The 14,606-nt window shown below is 44.3% G+C and overlaps 5 protein-coding genes across 5 annotated transcripts; 2 read left to right on the forward strand and 3 right to left on the reverse strand.

Annotated features, from left to right (window-relative positions):
* Positions 1-350: 350 nt before the first annotated feature.
* V865_004453 (uncharacterized protein) lies at positions 351-4,662 on the reverse strand (the record flags this gene model as incomplete). The annotated part of the gene is made up of 11 exons (XM_066228233.1): positions 351-373; positions 448-490; positions 565-742; positions 812-855; positions 921-1,461; positions 1,530-2,154; positions 2,210-2,322; positions 2,377-3,303; positions 3,402-3,786; positions 3,873-3,974; positions 4,074-4,662. The coding sequence occupies 11 exons, from the start codon at positions 4,660-4,662 to the stop codon at positions 351-353; spliced, it is 3,570 nt and encodes a 1,189-aa protein (XP_066084330.1).
* A 721-nt stretch (positions 4,663-5,383) lies between these two features.
* Positions 5,384-8,385, reverse strand: V865_004454 (uncharacterized protein; the record flags this gene model as incomplete). The annotated part of the gene is made up of 9 exons (XM_066228234.1): positions 5,384-5,748; positions 5,882-5,922; positions 5,991-6,144; positions 6,222-6,518; positions 6,645-6,771; positions 6,865-6,991; positions 7,091-7,448; positions 7,556-7,664; positions 7,732-8,385. 9 exons carry the CDS (start codon positions 8,383-8,385, stop codon positions 5,384-5,386), a joined length of 2,232 nt encoding a protein of 743 aa, XP_066084331.1.
* Positions 8,386-8,884: 499 nt separating this feature from the next.
* Positions 8,885-10,659, forward strand: V865_004455 (uncharacterized protein; the record flags this gene model as incomplete). Its single annotated transcript, XM_066228235.1, has 9 exons — positions 8,885-8,982; positions 9,061-9,159; positions 9,225-9,323; positions 9,395-9,526; positions 9,595-9,692; positions 9,755-9,808; positions 9,877-10,304; positions 10,360-10,475; positions 10,548-10,659. 9 exons carry the CDS (start codon positions 8,885-8,887, stop codon positions 10,657-10,659), a joined length of 1,236 nt encoding a protein of 411 aa, XP_066084332.1.
* A 483-nt stretch (positions 10,660-11,142) lies between these two features.
* On the forward strand, positions 11,143-13,358 carry V865_004456 (uncharacterized protein; the record flags this gene model as incomplete). Its single annotated transcript, XM_066228236.1, has 9 exons — positions 11,143-11,820; positions 11,890-11,967; positions 12,046-12,162; positions 12,228-12,332; positions 12,397-12,498; positions 12,567-12,723; positions 12,803-12,999; positions 13,075-13,193; positions 13,256-13,358. 9 exons carry the CDS (start codon positions 11,143-11,145, stop codon positions 13,356-13,358), a joined length of 1,656 nt encoding a protein of 551 aa, XP_066084333.1.
* Positions 13,359-13,591: 233 nt separating this feature from the next.
* Positions 13,592-14,462, reverse strand: V865_004457 (uncharacterized protein; the record flags this gene model as incomplete). Its single annotated transcript, XM_066228237.1, has 4 exons — positions 13,592-13,640; positions 13,958-14,098; positions 14,295-14,305; positions 14,430-14,462. The coding sequence occupies 4 exons, from the start codon at positions 14,460-14,462 to the stop codon at positions 13,592-13,594; spliced, it is 234 nt and encodes a 77-aa protein (XP_066084334.1).
* Between the last annotated feature and the right edge of the window lie 144 nt (positions 14,463-14,606).

Here is a 14,606-nt window from a genome sequence, read left to right on the forward strand (position 1 = left end):
CTGAAACGGACATGTAAGGAGTGGTCTCGATGGAGCAGTGATGGCAAGTATGAGTAGATTGAATCAGATGATCATTAGGAAGAGGTTTCCATGCATCTGCTGTGGCCGCTGATCGATCAAAGACCCCCGTGGAGATTGTCCATATGTAGATATTCATTAAATAAAAATGTTGTATATACGATTTTAATGTAGATCAGACTAAGCTACATGATGTATTGTCTGCGTGTATGAAAACATGATACCAATATTCCAATCCCAAAATGCTATTTGTGACGAATCCTTCCCATCATAACGTGATTCAAATTGCCAAGCACTACCCATTTCATATTCGTATCAGCCAAAGCGATGCCTTAAGCTTCAGTTTGCACCGTAGCTGTACGAAGGAACAGAGAAGCAACAACCATTAGCAACAGCGACCTGTCATACCATGTTCAATATATCACTCACGCTCTCTGGTCTTCTTCTGACCAGGTAATCGATCCTTGACACCCTGTTATACACAGTGAATTATGTTTCAGCGATCTGGATCCGCATTCTCTAGCTATGGGGAAGTACGATACTTACCCTCATCATCCATTTGGCAGATCTATAAGCTTTCACTTGAGCTAAACCTCTTCCTCTTGATTCGAGCTGTCTCTTATGAGCTTTATCAATCTGCTTTTGCTCGTTCTTGTCGATCACTCCATCATCGTCGAAACGTGCTTGTTTACGTGCGATCTCAGCTTCGCCTTCGATATGGTCGCTAATAATCCCTTCCATATCAGTCGTTGTTCATTGTGATGATGACCTCACTCCGAAAAAGAGTACTTACTGAGCTTCAAGAGCATGTCTTCTAGATTGACCTTGTCTGATAGTCTATGACACAGAATAAAAACCGTATCAGAAACGCATTGGGTACGTGGGCATGTTTGCAAACTCACCTCATGATCTTCATCTAATCCACTATCCAATTTCAACCTCGCCGTCAACTCTCCAACAATCTCGAAATCGTGGAATTTCTTAGTCTGATCATTGATAGCGTTCTGTTTCAAATTTTGGATATTTGACGAAACCAATATAGGTAATTTGACTTGCTGTTCTACATCATCAGTTAAATCTTGCATCCAAAGTACAGCCACCGCATCCGGTTTAGCGCCGACCCCAAGAGCAGATAATGGTCCACCGCCTTTACCGATTTCGAAGACGACGGAAGATTGATATCGCGAATAAACAGGTAATCGTAATAGGTCTAAATCCCAATTCATCGAGTTGCCTTGAACTTCGGCATCTTTCTTAGGTAACGTTTCGACTTTCTCGGAGGTGACTACTCTTAATCGAGAAGCTTTAGGTTCGAACAAGTGAGTCTTATCTTGATGGATATTAGCTGAGACTTGGGAAACTTCAAGTGTACCGGTATCCCATCCTCGCATGTTCTTAGGTAAGGTGGTTTGCATCCCTCGGAATGCGAAAGAGATGTTTGCTCTGGGTGATTCAAAGACGCAGAGTCAGCTTGCTGATCAGTGCCAGTGTCCAATGAAGCCTTCACTCACTTTCCGAATCCTACACCTTCCGTCAAAGCATAAACTTGCGTAACACTACTGGCCTCCGCGAATACCTCTGAAAGTCTGACAGATACGATACCCAAGATAGGATCGGCTTCTCTCAATCTTGAATCTCGGATCACCACTCTAACGACGGTATTTTCGAAATCTCTTACGAAAACTTCTGTACCAGCTTCGAAGTATGGATTGGTAGTATATTGTTTGACCCTTGTTTTGTAAACCATATCATCGTTGACCAAGAATTCACCATAGCCCGAAGGAAGGTTTTCAGATTGTTCAGAAGGCTGGTCGGTATCTTGACCCGCTTCACCTTCTCTATCTCCACTCGCACCTTCCAAATTCTGTCTTTCGAGGTTATTTACCTGATGTAAGATGATAGACAATACACCAGAGGGCCATTTCGGATCTGGTTTGGTCTTTTGAACGTCTGGTGGAGGAGGCGGTAAATCCTTCTTGGCTGGATTGGGGGCAGCATCTTGAGGTAACATTTCCATTTCAGGTGCCGTCTTAGGTGGGTCGGGTGCCGCTTTGGCTTCTTCAACGGTAGGTCCTCGTTCGAGATCTTTGATAAGCGGTGCTTTCTCAAAGTATCCGATTGACCAAACGATTTTACCTATGACCAATATTGTCAGCGTTTCTGCTTGGTAATGAACCATAAATCTGCTCACCAGGCATATCATTAGCATCTTCGAAGCCCATTAATTTATCTTCCCGTCGTCTCATTTCGTTAGGGTTCAACATGAGCTCTTCAACCGGGACCTGAACTCGACCAACAAGATCACTACACACAAGATGTCAGCTGGTAACCTTCGAGAAGCGTTCCGATTCAACTCACTCTGCACTCATCTTATCACTATCCCAAAGCATGACCGCCAAATCTTCTTTTGCTTTTACTTCATCCATCGTCAACAAGAGGACAGCAGTTTCTTCGAACACAGGGTTGAGATCTGCAAGGATGATTCGAGTGGAGTATAACGGTTTACCGAATTTAGCATATGCCAACACAACGTATGGGTCTGAAGAACCATTATTATCTTGAGCTGATAATCCTTCACAGTGATGAATCGTAATGAGGAATACACCGATGGCTCTGGTATCACCGACCGCAGCTCCTGATAATAATTCTTGGATATTGAGAGTCATTGATTTGGGTACAGCCAATTCAGCAGTTCCAGCTGCGATACCCATTTTGACGAATGACGAGACGAAGGGCAAATCCAATACGTTAGGTAGTTGTTTGGACATGGGAATAGCGGATACTTCTACGGCTGGTACACCGCAAAGAGCGAAAGTCAAGTTTCGTACGAAAGGTGGTTCAGGGATGAATTGGACTCGAAGTCGAACGACACCGAAGATCTGTTCTACCTGGATCCAGATGGGGATAGGGATGTGAAGCCAGTCGTAAAGTCCAAGGAAGAATTCAATCAAGAGATGGATGTTCTTAGCTCTGAGCTGAGCGCCTTGTCCAGGTAAAGCAGCGTAAGAGAAAGCAACTTCGAAATTGTAGTAGTCTCCAGCTTCATCTTCCGTAATATCCTTTCCAGCAGTATCTTTAGATTTGATATTTTCGTTACCTTGATTGATCCATCCTGATTTAGGATATCCCTCATCTCCGGGTTGGTCTGGCAAAGCTCTAATAGACGTGATTCTCAGCGGGTTTGAACCTTGACCCAAATCGGTGATTCTGACTGCATCGACGAAACCGGGAAGTGATTGTTGGAGAATATCTTCGACCATATCAGCGACAGAGATGAAGAGGGCGCTGCAAAATCAAAGAATCAGATCAACATTGCAGCTATGGCTATAGAACCAAGGGGGAGGTAGACCAAAATCGACTACTTGAAATAATGGGAGACTTACGGATCAATCAGACCCCAGACCAACTTGATTAAACCATTCAACCATTCCACACTTTCAGGTATGGGTGGACTAAACGCTTCACCCCTTTGCCTGCCCATATCTTGTCTGACTCTCTCAATCTCTTTATCCAAACCTCTCTCTACGAGACTGATAAGCGTCATCAAGACGAATCCGACGGTACCACATAAGATAGTTCTCCAAATAAGTTTGAAAAAGCCTGAACCGAATGAGACGCTCAACCAAATTACGAACATCGAGCCAAAGACGACATATTGAAGTAATTTGAGTTTGTCGATCATAGCGTCTACTGAGACTGGTCGAGGAGGTGGGAAAGCATGGTATAGAGCGTTGGTACCTCTCGTAGCTGGTATACTTGGGTCGAAGTCTAGGGAAAAGAAAGCATAACAATTCGTCAGACCATCTTCCTTTCTATACGGTAAATAGGATCATTGAGGATGAGCGCTGACTTACCCTTTGGATCAGCGTCTTTAACAATTACTTCCGCACCAGTGATAGGATCTCTAACTCTTCGCTGACCTTTTTCAGCTCGTTGGAATCGTTCAGTCGGTTTCACTGCAACAAGTCAGTTCCAACTTGATTAGCATGGGCCTTCTCTCATACATCTTTTTCCCAGTGTTCATATGGGTTATAGATATAGAGGGAATCACTTACATTGATTAGCATTCATTTGCTCCATCAATCTAGATTTCTCATTCGCTCCTGTACCAGGTGTCGGTTCATCTTTCTTATCCTTTTGAGCTTTGACGGCATTGGTCTCTTCATCTTTTCCTGCTCTCACCGCCCCTCCCTCTTGTCCTTCTTGGGCAGTTGGTTTTTCTTTTTCTTGCTGAGCTTGTTTTTCTCTTTGCTCAGCTTCGATCCTTCTTCTTTCCACAATATCCGCATATGCTTGTGCATCAGCCTCATGCTGTTTCTGTTCTACTTTATATTGCTGGACTGTCGGTACGGGATTATTGGCTGAATACCCTTGTCCAATCACTCTTGAAGGTGGGACAGGTGGTAATTCGGGAAATTCAGTCGAATGACCATCCCCTTGGTGGTTGGCAGATGACATGATGCCGTATGGTGACGGAGCTGTCGCTGTTGTAGGTGGAGCAGGTAATGGTTTATCTTTCTCCACTTGATCGATCGAGTTGATATCCAACGGATAGAATATCTGTTTATCCTCTTCGCCTGGTAATGGAGTCAGGTCAACTAAAACAGGTGAACTGATGCTGTTGGATGAAGGTGATACTATCATTGGTGAAGTAGAGTAGTCATGATGATGTATTTTCTCACTGTCAGGTTCGGAGCTGGGGTCAGTTGATGACGTATGTGGGGTAACGTCCCTCGTGGCACTCATCCCGCTAAAACTATCAAACTATTCCCGGTATTCGCTGAATGATGTAAAAAGGAACCAGCAGCAAGAAAAGAATGATGAATGATGTGTTATGCTTGAACGTGAGTGGTGTACGAACGAAAGATACAAAGTAGCTGAGATAGAAGAAAATAGAAGATAGTATCTATCTTATATATATACATATACTCCGACGAATGTACCACCACACATAGGTCGTGTGAAAGGTTTCCTGGTCGTTTTGATGTCTGATGGATGTGACGCCAGATGAGGGACGGTCTAAAGGTGGATATGACGACAACAGACAGTGGCACTGACCTATTCTATAAGGGAAAGCACATCAACTAACCCCTTGAACCTTTGATCTGGAACACACACCATGACGTGTGACACAATGCTGTCTTCTTGGCATAAAGCAAATGATCAATACATGTACATCTGCATATGTTAATCAATCTTTTGCGGAAACATCATACAGTAGGGTATACATAGGCAATGTGGTGGTAGTCTGACGGGAAGGATACAGATGAATCATTCACAGCGGGCCTTACTCGTAACATAATTCTACAACCTAGTCATATTCTATCTATCTTCTCTGTTATTTGTCTTGTATCATGAAAAACGGTCACATGTCCCAATCACTTACGATCCCAAACCCACCAGGCATCCTCTCCGTCTCTTCCACTTCTGACCGTTTCTTCTCCACCCAATCTTCCAACCTCCTCAATCCATTCTTACCCAACCCTTTCCACTCATGTTTCGCCACGTTTCCACCCGCTCTATAATGTCCATTCGTCTCCCAGCAGGTAGACATCAATGTGGGTTCGTACCCGTGCCATGCAACATCCCGAACGGTGAATCCCATTCCGTATGATGAATAAGATTGATCAAGATTCCTTCGAGCTGACGCGGGTAGAGAGGGATCAGAGGCAGAGGGGTCGGTGTAGTCGCCTTGCTGCTTCAGGGGGAGAGCTTCGCCTCGGTTTAGCACTGTAGACACTCCACATCAGCAAATGTAGATTCACACTCAGTAATATACATATATCTACCTTGAACGACTAAAATTTCAGAATCCTTAAATCAGCTGCATTCGCACAGCTCATGGAATTTACAGCTGACTCACCTCGTCCATCTAGTGACCAGATATGTATCAATCCATCAGCACTACGAGCCACCCATACATCAGCTCACCAGTTATGAACTGCAATGGTTAGTTGAAGCTATAAACTCACCTTCCAGAATAGATATAACTCTGTCCTGTCGATTCTCTAGGACTGAAATGACATCTGATCAAAGTCCGCAATACACTATGTCCTCTGAAAGTCATTATGGAGCAGTCTTTGGGATGTGCCAATCGATTAGGTCGAGGGTATTGCATTGATCGATCTAGAGGATGGAGAGAACAGGTTCAATAAGCTTTTCCGACCATTCTGGACCAGATATCCAGATCGTATAGAACTTACAATCAAATCTCTGTTGACCGTACTTAATCACCGCATCTTTCTCTCCATCAAACTCATTAGGCGATCTCATCTTTCTCAAATCATATAATCTGGCAGCTTGATCTTTTGAATTTGCAATTATATACCTTCCATCACCTTTAGGTGAAGTATACGTTATTCCCTCGGTGGCACCTACAAGTATACCAGATGGAGTAGAGGAAGATAAAGATCGTCGATCCCATATCTTCACGTAACCGTCATCAGATCCTGACACCAGAATATTGGTCGATGACTCGTCGGCGAATGATACGGCGTTGACTATGAACACGCATCCACAACGTTGGTCAGCAACGAAGACGTTATATGACTCCAGCAATGCCACACGGGTGGCATCCTCCTTTGATGATGACTTGATAGAAATGTAGATCGGGTCATCAGACTCACCATCATCCTGATGTCCACTAACAGCCAAAGTCCTCCTCTGAGCATCAATATCATAAACCATGATTTTACCTCCACTAGCTCCAGCTACCACTTCTTTACCGTCCGCTGAAAACCTTATACTCCAGATCTGCGAAGATAACGGACGTCAATTATAATCAGCCCAGACATCCCGGCAGAACGAGAAAACAGCATTTTCAATGAAGACCCATATCCAACTCACACCAAACCTGTCGTATCCAAACCTATCGTTCCTCCTTGTACTTGAGAAATCCAATTCGATATGCTCTTGATCCGATTCGGCCGTATAGAGCATATGCACATATGGCGTGATTGACGAATAGATCATCCTACAGCAAAAAAGCACAGCGTCAGTATATGTTCACACCAAAAACACATACACCAGGTCTGAGTCGAGATCTGAAGATGCAGCTGATAGTGCAACTCACTTTTCACCTTTCCTATCAGCATCACAATCCGTGACAGTCCAAGACCCTTCAACACCCTGAACCTTCTTGATCTTCTTCAAACTGGTATCTTCAGATACTATCTGACCTCCTCTACCCCATGAATAACCGTGATCATCCGATTCTTCAGTCTCATAATCATCATCGTCTTCATCCTCATCTTCCTCTTCTTCTTCTTCTTCTGCAGCAGCAGCAGCCGGGGTCCCAATCGCAAGAGTAGGTACTGTAGGAGATCTCGATGTTCTCGATCTCTTTCTTGAATTGGCGGTGTAGCCAATTCGGTTCTTCCGTGATTCGTTCATTGAGTACAGATGAAGGGTGAAATACTGCGTGGCGGTGTCTGAAAAATCGACAATTAGTTATTGCAATATAAAACGACGTCGAAACAGGCAGGAGTACGGTGAAGATGAAAATATGACATCAATTCAAGAGATACAATCAACTCACAGAACAATGAATAATCTTCCCTTGCAAATTGACCTACATATGGCACAGCAGGATAAGAAGCAACGATCGTACCAGGTGTATTGGGTACGATCGCGTGAGAATGAGGTGACTACAAACGCATCCGGAAAACTGAGCATAACTAGTTAAGACTGGCTAACGGAATGACCAGTACCTACAGTTCTCTTAGGTCCTGTCCAAGCATTCATCCACCCATTGGTCATTCTCGGTCTTTTCTTTCCTGGTATCCTCCATTGACCTACTCTCCCAAATTCACCAGATCTCAACAATTCTAATCCAGCAACTTGAGGTTCTTTAGGTGCTTTCCATTTCGGATCATTTCTTTCTCTTTCTCTTCTCCTCCTTTCCTCCTGTTGTCCCCGTAGACCACTTGCGATATTTCCACTAGGCCTACCGGTCGTGACGATGCCTCTTCTAATTAAATTCTGTAACAAAGTCGTCATATCCAAATTACCTTCTGGATCTTCTATTTGCAACTCATCAACCAGCTCTTGAGCTCTACGGCGCTGTAAGAGAGTTTGCATCTCTGCCAGTGCAGCTGCACTTCCATCATCTTCATTATCGATTATCAACCTTGCATTTCCCATATCTTCGTCCGATTCTCCTTCTTCGTCTTCGTCCTCATCATCTAACTCTCCTATATCATCTTCGAATATATAATCCCCATCATCATCATCTTCATCACCGAAGAAATCATCTGGATCGATATAGACTTGATAATTCCCTCCATCATCTTCATCTACCCATTGGTCTTCGTCTCCTGCGACTGTATCGTAGAATTCGTCTAGATCGGGATGCAGATCGTCGCTCATTTTGACTATATCTTACTACTACCTCTTTCACAAAACCTACAGATATCGTATAGGGAGAGCTGAGATGGGTTGTACACGATCGATAAGCGATAGTGATCGAGATGAGATGAGATTGAGCACGTATATATGGACACTTCGGTGATGAGCGTCCCGGGCTATTTATTATTTACTGACCTCCACCGAGAACCAACCTCCACCTGGCATTGGGATCTGTGCGTGCTTTAAATGGTATACCATTTTAAACCATCCCCGGTTGTAGATCAGCGTAGCATAACCGGTGCTGCTATGAGTTGGTTAGATGTTAACATCTCAAGCGCTGATCAACGATACCACTGTAGACACTCGTTTGTTCAAAATTCAATTCAATTCAATTCAATTCAATACCAGTCAAAAGATAGATAGCAAACACTCTTGCTTTATCATCCATTCTATCTTCTACTTCTGTATAGATATCCACTTGTATAGTCACACTCACCAGTTTCATACCCCAATATCAACCATGAAACCATCAACTCGTCTGCTCGCGTCCCACATTCCTAAGGTGGAATCGTATATCGTATCTTCCAAGAGAACGCCTTTCGGGGCGTATGGAGGCAAGTGAGTATATCGTTTCAGCTGATGATTCTAATGCCTAACTACTTAACTGATGATGTCGTTGATCTCACTCAACATCAGACTGAAAGAGCTCAAGGCGTCTGAATTAGGTGGTCTAGCAGGTAAAGCAGCTTTGGCGGAATTGCCTTCAGGTGTGGAAGTAGATCAAGTGTTTTTCGGGTGAGCTGGTGCAAGAGTTCACGGACTAGGCTCAGCTGACATCTTCAACATCTTCACATGGTCAGCAATGTCTCACAGTCCGATAACTCTACACCATACCTCGCACGACATGTAGGACACTTGTCAGGCTTAGGTCCTACTGTCCCTGCCTTGACTCTCAATAGGTAAGTTCTGAACCTGCATGATCCTCTTTCATCTTTCATTGGAGATCACTGACATCGTTCATCTCCTACAGATTATGTGGATCAGGTTTCCAAGCTGCTATAACAGCAGCTCAACATATTTCCCTAGGAGAAGCAGACGTATGTCTGACAGGTGGTGCGGAAGCAATGAGTATGAGTCCTTATACGATGTCAGGTCTCTCTCGGTATGTATAATTTCAGCTCACGCAATCTCTACCGCTTCGGGATATGCTCAGCTGATGCTTCTGACCAGATATGGAACAAAGTATGGAGTTGACCTCAAGTTGGAAGATTCCTTAGCGGCCGCTTTGGTGGATCAGAATCCCGGAGGTGTCAAAACCCCCATGGGAGGTGAGCTCCGGTTCATCTCGTCCTTGAGGATCGATGATAGCTGACAAGAATCATTTCTGTAGTCACTGCTGAGAACCTAGCTAAAAAGTACGGCATAACAAGGGAACAATGCGATAGTGGGTTGAGCTCAAACAAGTATACTAACTCCTACCGAAGTAGAGTTGCTGATTTGTCGAACGTGTAGATTTCGCTTTGATGTCACAACAACGATATGCCGCCGGACTCGCTGCTGGAGCCTTCTCAGGTGAATTAGTACCAGTCAAACTCAAACCTGTAAAAGGTGTTCCACAAACACTCGAAGCAGATGAACATCCCCGACCTCAAACTTCCATTCAATCCTTACAGAAACTCCCTTCGGTATTCATCAAAGAGACCGGAGTGGTAACTGCCGGTAACGCATCCGGTATATGTGATGGAGGAGCAGCCAACATCGTGATGTCCGAATCGTCCCTACAGAAATACGGCGTAAAGCCCCTTGCTAGGATCGCAGCGTACAGTTGGAGTGCATGTGAACCTGAAATTATGGGTATAGGTCCTGTTGTAGCTGTTCGAAATGCCTTGGAAAAAATTGGTAAGACAGTAGGTGATATGGATATTATTGAAGTCAATGAGGTGAGTTAGCTCTGCATGCATTGAGGAATGGAACACAGCTAATGGATAGTTGTAGGCATTCGCAGCTCAATGGTTAGCTGTACAAAGGGAATTGGAATTACCGACTGAAAAAACCAACATGTTTGGTGGGGCCATTGCTCTGGGTCATCCATTAGGTGCCAGTGGTGCGAGGTGAGCTACATCAGGGCCTCCGCTTCGGAATCCATCTGGGGGAATACTGACATTAATTGTTATGACTCGTAGGATCCTCGCCAATCTTACTCATAACCTCCATCGACTCGATAAGAAGTGGGCTTTGGGTGCCGCTTGTATAGGTGGTGGACAGGGTATAGCAGTTGTTCTGGAGCGGTGCTAAGTATGATGCATGTCGACACATATGTATTGTCTATTTCATTTTGTGCATGAAGGGTACGCCCTAGAACGATGCATATCCGGAAACAGAATCATACAGGCTTCAACAAAAAGTGCGCGGTGAATAATTTGCATATCATCCCTCTATGAACATCTTCCTCGGTATTCTGAGATTCTCGATGCGCTTTGTGTGAGATTAATTCTCACTGTCCTTCCAAACTACAAGATCGACTATTGCTGTCCCGTCTCAATCCAGCTGTTAGCTCTAAGCCCACTCATCAATCGATGAAAGACACTCACATTCTATATTCCGACTTGAATGGATGCCACTCTTTGATCAACTTACGTAAAGACGAGTGATGGAGGAAATGTTCGAAATGTTCCTTTGCTTTTGCCTCTGATCATCATCATCATCGTCATACCTATTCCTTATATTTAACATATAAAGCATAGACATCCGCCATTAGCCTCGTCAATCCAAAGCAAGATGCTACGTCAATCAGCCTCACGACTACTCACCCCTGCCTTGAGATCATACAGATCTCGTCCCCTTTCCACTACGACTCCATCCCTCATCAAAATCAGATCTTCTAATCCTAAACCACCCAAACCTCCTTCTTCCAACAATCAACCATCTCCCGCAGAGAGACCACCAACTGTCCCAGAAGAAATACCAACCTCGAAACCATTCGAACCTATCACTTCCTCTCCTGCTGGAACCACTCCACCTAAGAATACCGCTGCTGGTCCTACTCCCACGCAAGTTGAAGCAGGTGCAGACGGTGTACCTCTAACACCCCCTCAACCTGAGGGTAATCCTCCTCCTAAAGCTACAGAAGCAAGTACTGCCACCCCAACTCCTGGAGCAGAAGCAGAACCTGCAACTGGAGTACCTCTCGAACCACCCACTCCCGAAGCTGCAGCCGAAGAGTTGCCTACAGATTACAGTAAGATCAAACTTCCTTCATTGGATATCGACCCCGAAGCTCAGGCGTCCATTGCCGAACCGGAAAGTGAGTCGGAGAAAAAGGAGAAGAGGACAGGAGCGGGTAAAAGGGAGGATAAAACTTCGGCAGAGAAGACTAGAAGAGTTTGGATAAGGTATGGTTATGCTGCGTTGGCTGTCGGTGGGATTGCGGCGGTATTGACTAAATCAAGTGATGAGGTGGGTTCAAATTCAACACTCATAGGGAGTCGATGTTAATGTTATGTGTGCGATATGTGCGGATAATAGGTTGCGACTGGCTCTGCACCTGAGAACCAAGAGGGGATAGTGACTAAATTTACCAACAACATATCTGAGATATTCGATGTGAGTTCAATAGATTTCAGAGTAATCGCAATATCTCGTGGAAATGTAGCTGATGATTACTGTACTTGACGATTATAGTACTTCAACAAACCAGCTTTCAAAACCCTTCTTCCTGATCCTTTACCACCTCCTCATCAAAGACCTTATACACTTGTGATCGACTTGGAAGGACTGTTGGTACATTCATCATGGGATGTGAGTCAGCTATGTTTCTCTCGACATCCGAGAAACGTCTTAGCTGATATACTACCATCTTTCAGAGAGCATCAGGATGGAAGACTGCCAAGAGACCTGGTGTAGATTACTTCCTAGGTTATTTATCGCAATTCTACGAGATTGTGTTATTCAGTTCTGCACCCCTTTATGTAAGCTAGTACACCACCTTTCCGGCAGAAAGGAAGTGAGCTTACGATCATCATACGCATATAGACTGCCGCACCAGTGGCTGAAAAGTTGGACCCTTACCAAGCTTACTTGCCTTATCGATTATTCAGAGAAGCTACCAGATACGTTAATGGAAAGGTCGTAAAGGTCAGCTTCATCACACACACGTCTTTCGTATGTTTCAAAAAAAACTGATCGTGAATTTGATGGTATAGGATCTATCATACCTCAACAGAGATCTTTCAAAGGTCATCCTACTAGATACCAACTCTGAACATGCTGAACTTCAACCTGAAAATTCGATCATCATCAAACCATGGAATGGTGAACCTAGGGATAAAGGCTTGGTGGAAATGATTCCCTTCTTGGAATGTGAGCAAGATCAACTTGGATATAAATTTTCAAAATGCTCCTGGTTTTGATATTGACTATTGACTGGGAAATTACATAGCTATCGGTATATTCAACCCCGCCGATGTGCGACCGATCCTCAAAGCCTATGAGGGGAAGAATATTCCCGTTGAATATGCCAAGAAAGAAGCAGAGGCGAAACAGAAAGCTATAGAAGAATGGGAGAGGATGCACCCTTCTGCTATCAGTGGAGCTGGAAGTGGATGGTTGAGTAGTATGTTTGGAAGTGTTGCGGCGGTGAGTGAATAAATATCGAGAGTGGTCTTCAGGCAACGCTAATACTATCCTTCATGTTTAATTGGACGTGAACAGCCCGGCCAAACGAGACCTAATCAACCTATGACATACCTCGAACAGAAACGTGCCCAAGCTCAAAAAATATATCAGGAAGAACAGAAGTACTGGGCTGAGCACGCTGACGAGTTCAAGAAGTGAGCTGGTCCTTCATGTATTACATAGCACTGAATCCAGCTGACGTTGTTTGGTTGTGTAGATTGATTGAAGAAGATAAGCAAAGACAAATAGCAGAGATGAAAGGGTCTATCTTGGGAATGTTGGCGGGACCTAAACCTCAGGAAAGTGAACAGAAGAAGTAAGATGGCGTGAGTTTGATTACGTGAGAAGGGAGTTGGTGATCTACAGGTGATCAAGTAGTACTGGATTATACCGATGATCGGATCAATGTTTCAATTAGAACAGTAATTTGTTCGCATAGTGATTTTAAGAAGACTGAAGAAGTGTAATGTAGTATTCAGTATTCTATCTGCGGTTCAATGCAAATGCATATCTTTTTCACCCTTCGCATATATCTCTAAATATAAGATACCATTTAATGCTTCTTGTCTGATCCTTCGGCTTCGGCGACGAATTGTCTGATGCTGCGAGAGAGATGAATGAGTCAGCCGAAGGAGCACGTATCTCAGATTGATCGCGATGAAAGCAATCCCAACATGACCAGGATGAGAACAAGGAGACTGTCGTTCTCATTCAGGAATAGACATCTACTAATCTAGACTGGACTAGACCGACGTCCGCCTTGATTCTCACTGGGACTTATCAATCTTCGAAAGCTCTTGGCCATACCATCTCTCTTTCGCTCTCCCTCTACCTCTCTATCTCTCTTCCCCTTTCCTTTCCTTCACATAACCCGCCTCCGAGCTCGACCCAAAAACAACAAATAAACCGTGACACTCACAAATCCTCTTCCTCGGGGGTTTCACCAGTAATAGTCTTATCCTCTTTTACAGGTACGGGAGCGGATCCAGAAGATGATTTATCACCTCCACCCATTGATGAGACGGCTATACCGACGGTGGCAGCGATGGTGCCGAGAACGCTGCAAGCGTGGATAGGAAGAGTCGAGTGATTGGATCAGAGGAAAAGAAGGGAAAAGAGGCGGTTCGATTATATTGGTTGTTTTTGGGTCGAGGAGTTGATGGAAATAAGGAAATTTCTAGTCAGCACTTCTTTTCTCTGTATCCTCGCTGTGATCCTTCCGAGTCGCACGAGGATTTGAGGATAGTAATGCTTACAGGTATTCGTTCTATGATGCAAGATATATAGCAAAGTCAGCATATGTCCCATTTGACTTCTTCCATACCGGCCGAAATGTCTCCATTCCATGCGATAGGGCCATGGTTATATGTTCAGAAAGAGATCGTACCCACCTTGATAGCTCGACCTGCGATGTTGTAGGACATTTTTGAGTGTCTTCGAGGGGTGGTTGAGGTAGGTTAGGTAGTATGTGTAAGGGTGAGTTGAGGAAGTATGGTATACATTGTTGCTTTGTATGACCCAGGCTTGGTGAAGATGGTAGGTGGATGGTAGGTGGAATCCGTCACCAC

The sequence above is a fragment of the Kwoniella europaea genome, chromosome 1, assembly GCF_036810445.1.
Source record: "Kwoniella europaea PYCC6329 chromosome 1, complete sequence".
In the NCBI taxonomy this organism is placed as follows: domain Eukaryota; kingdom Fungi; phylum Basidiomycota; class Tremellomycetes; order Tremellales; family Cryptococcaceae; genus Kwoniella; species Kwoniella europaea.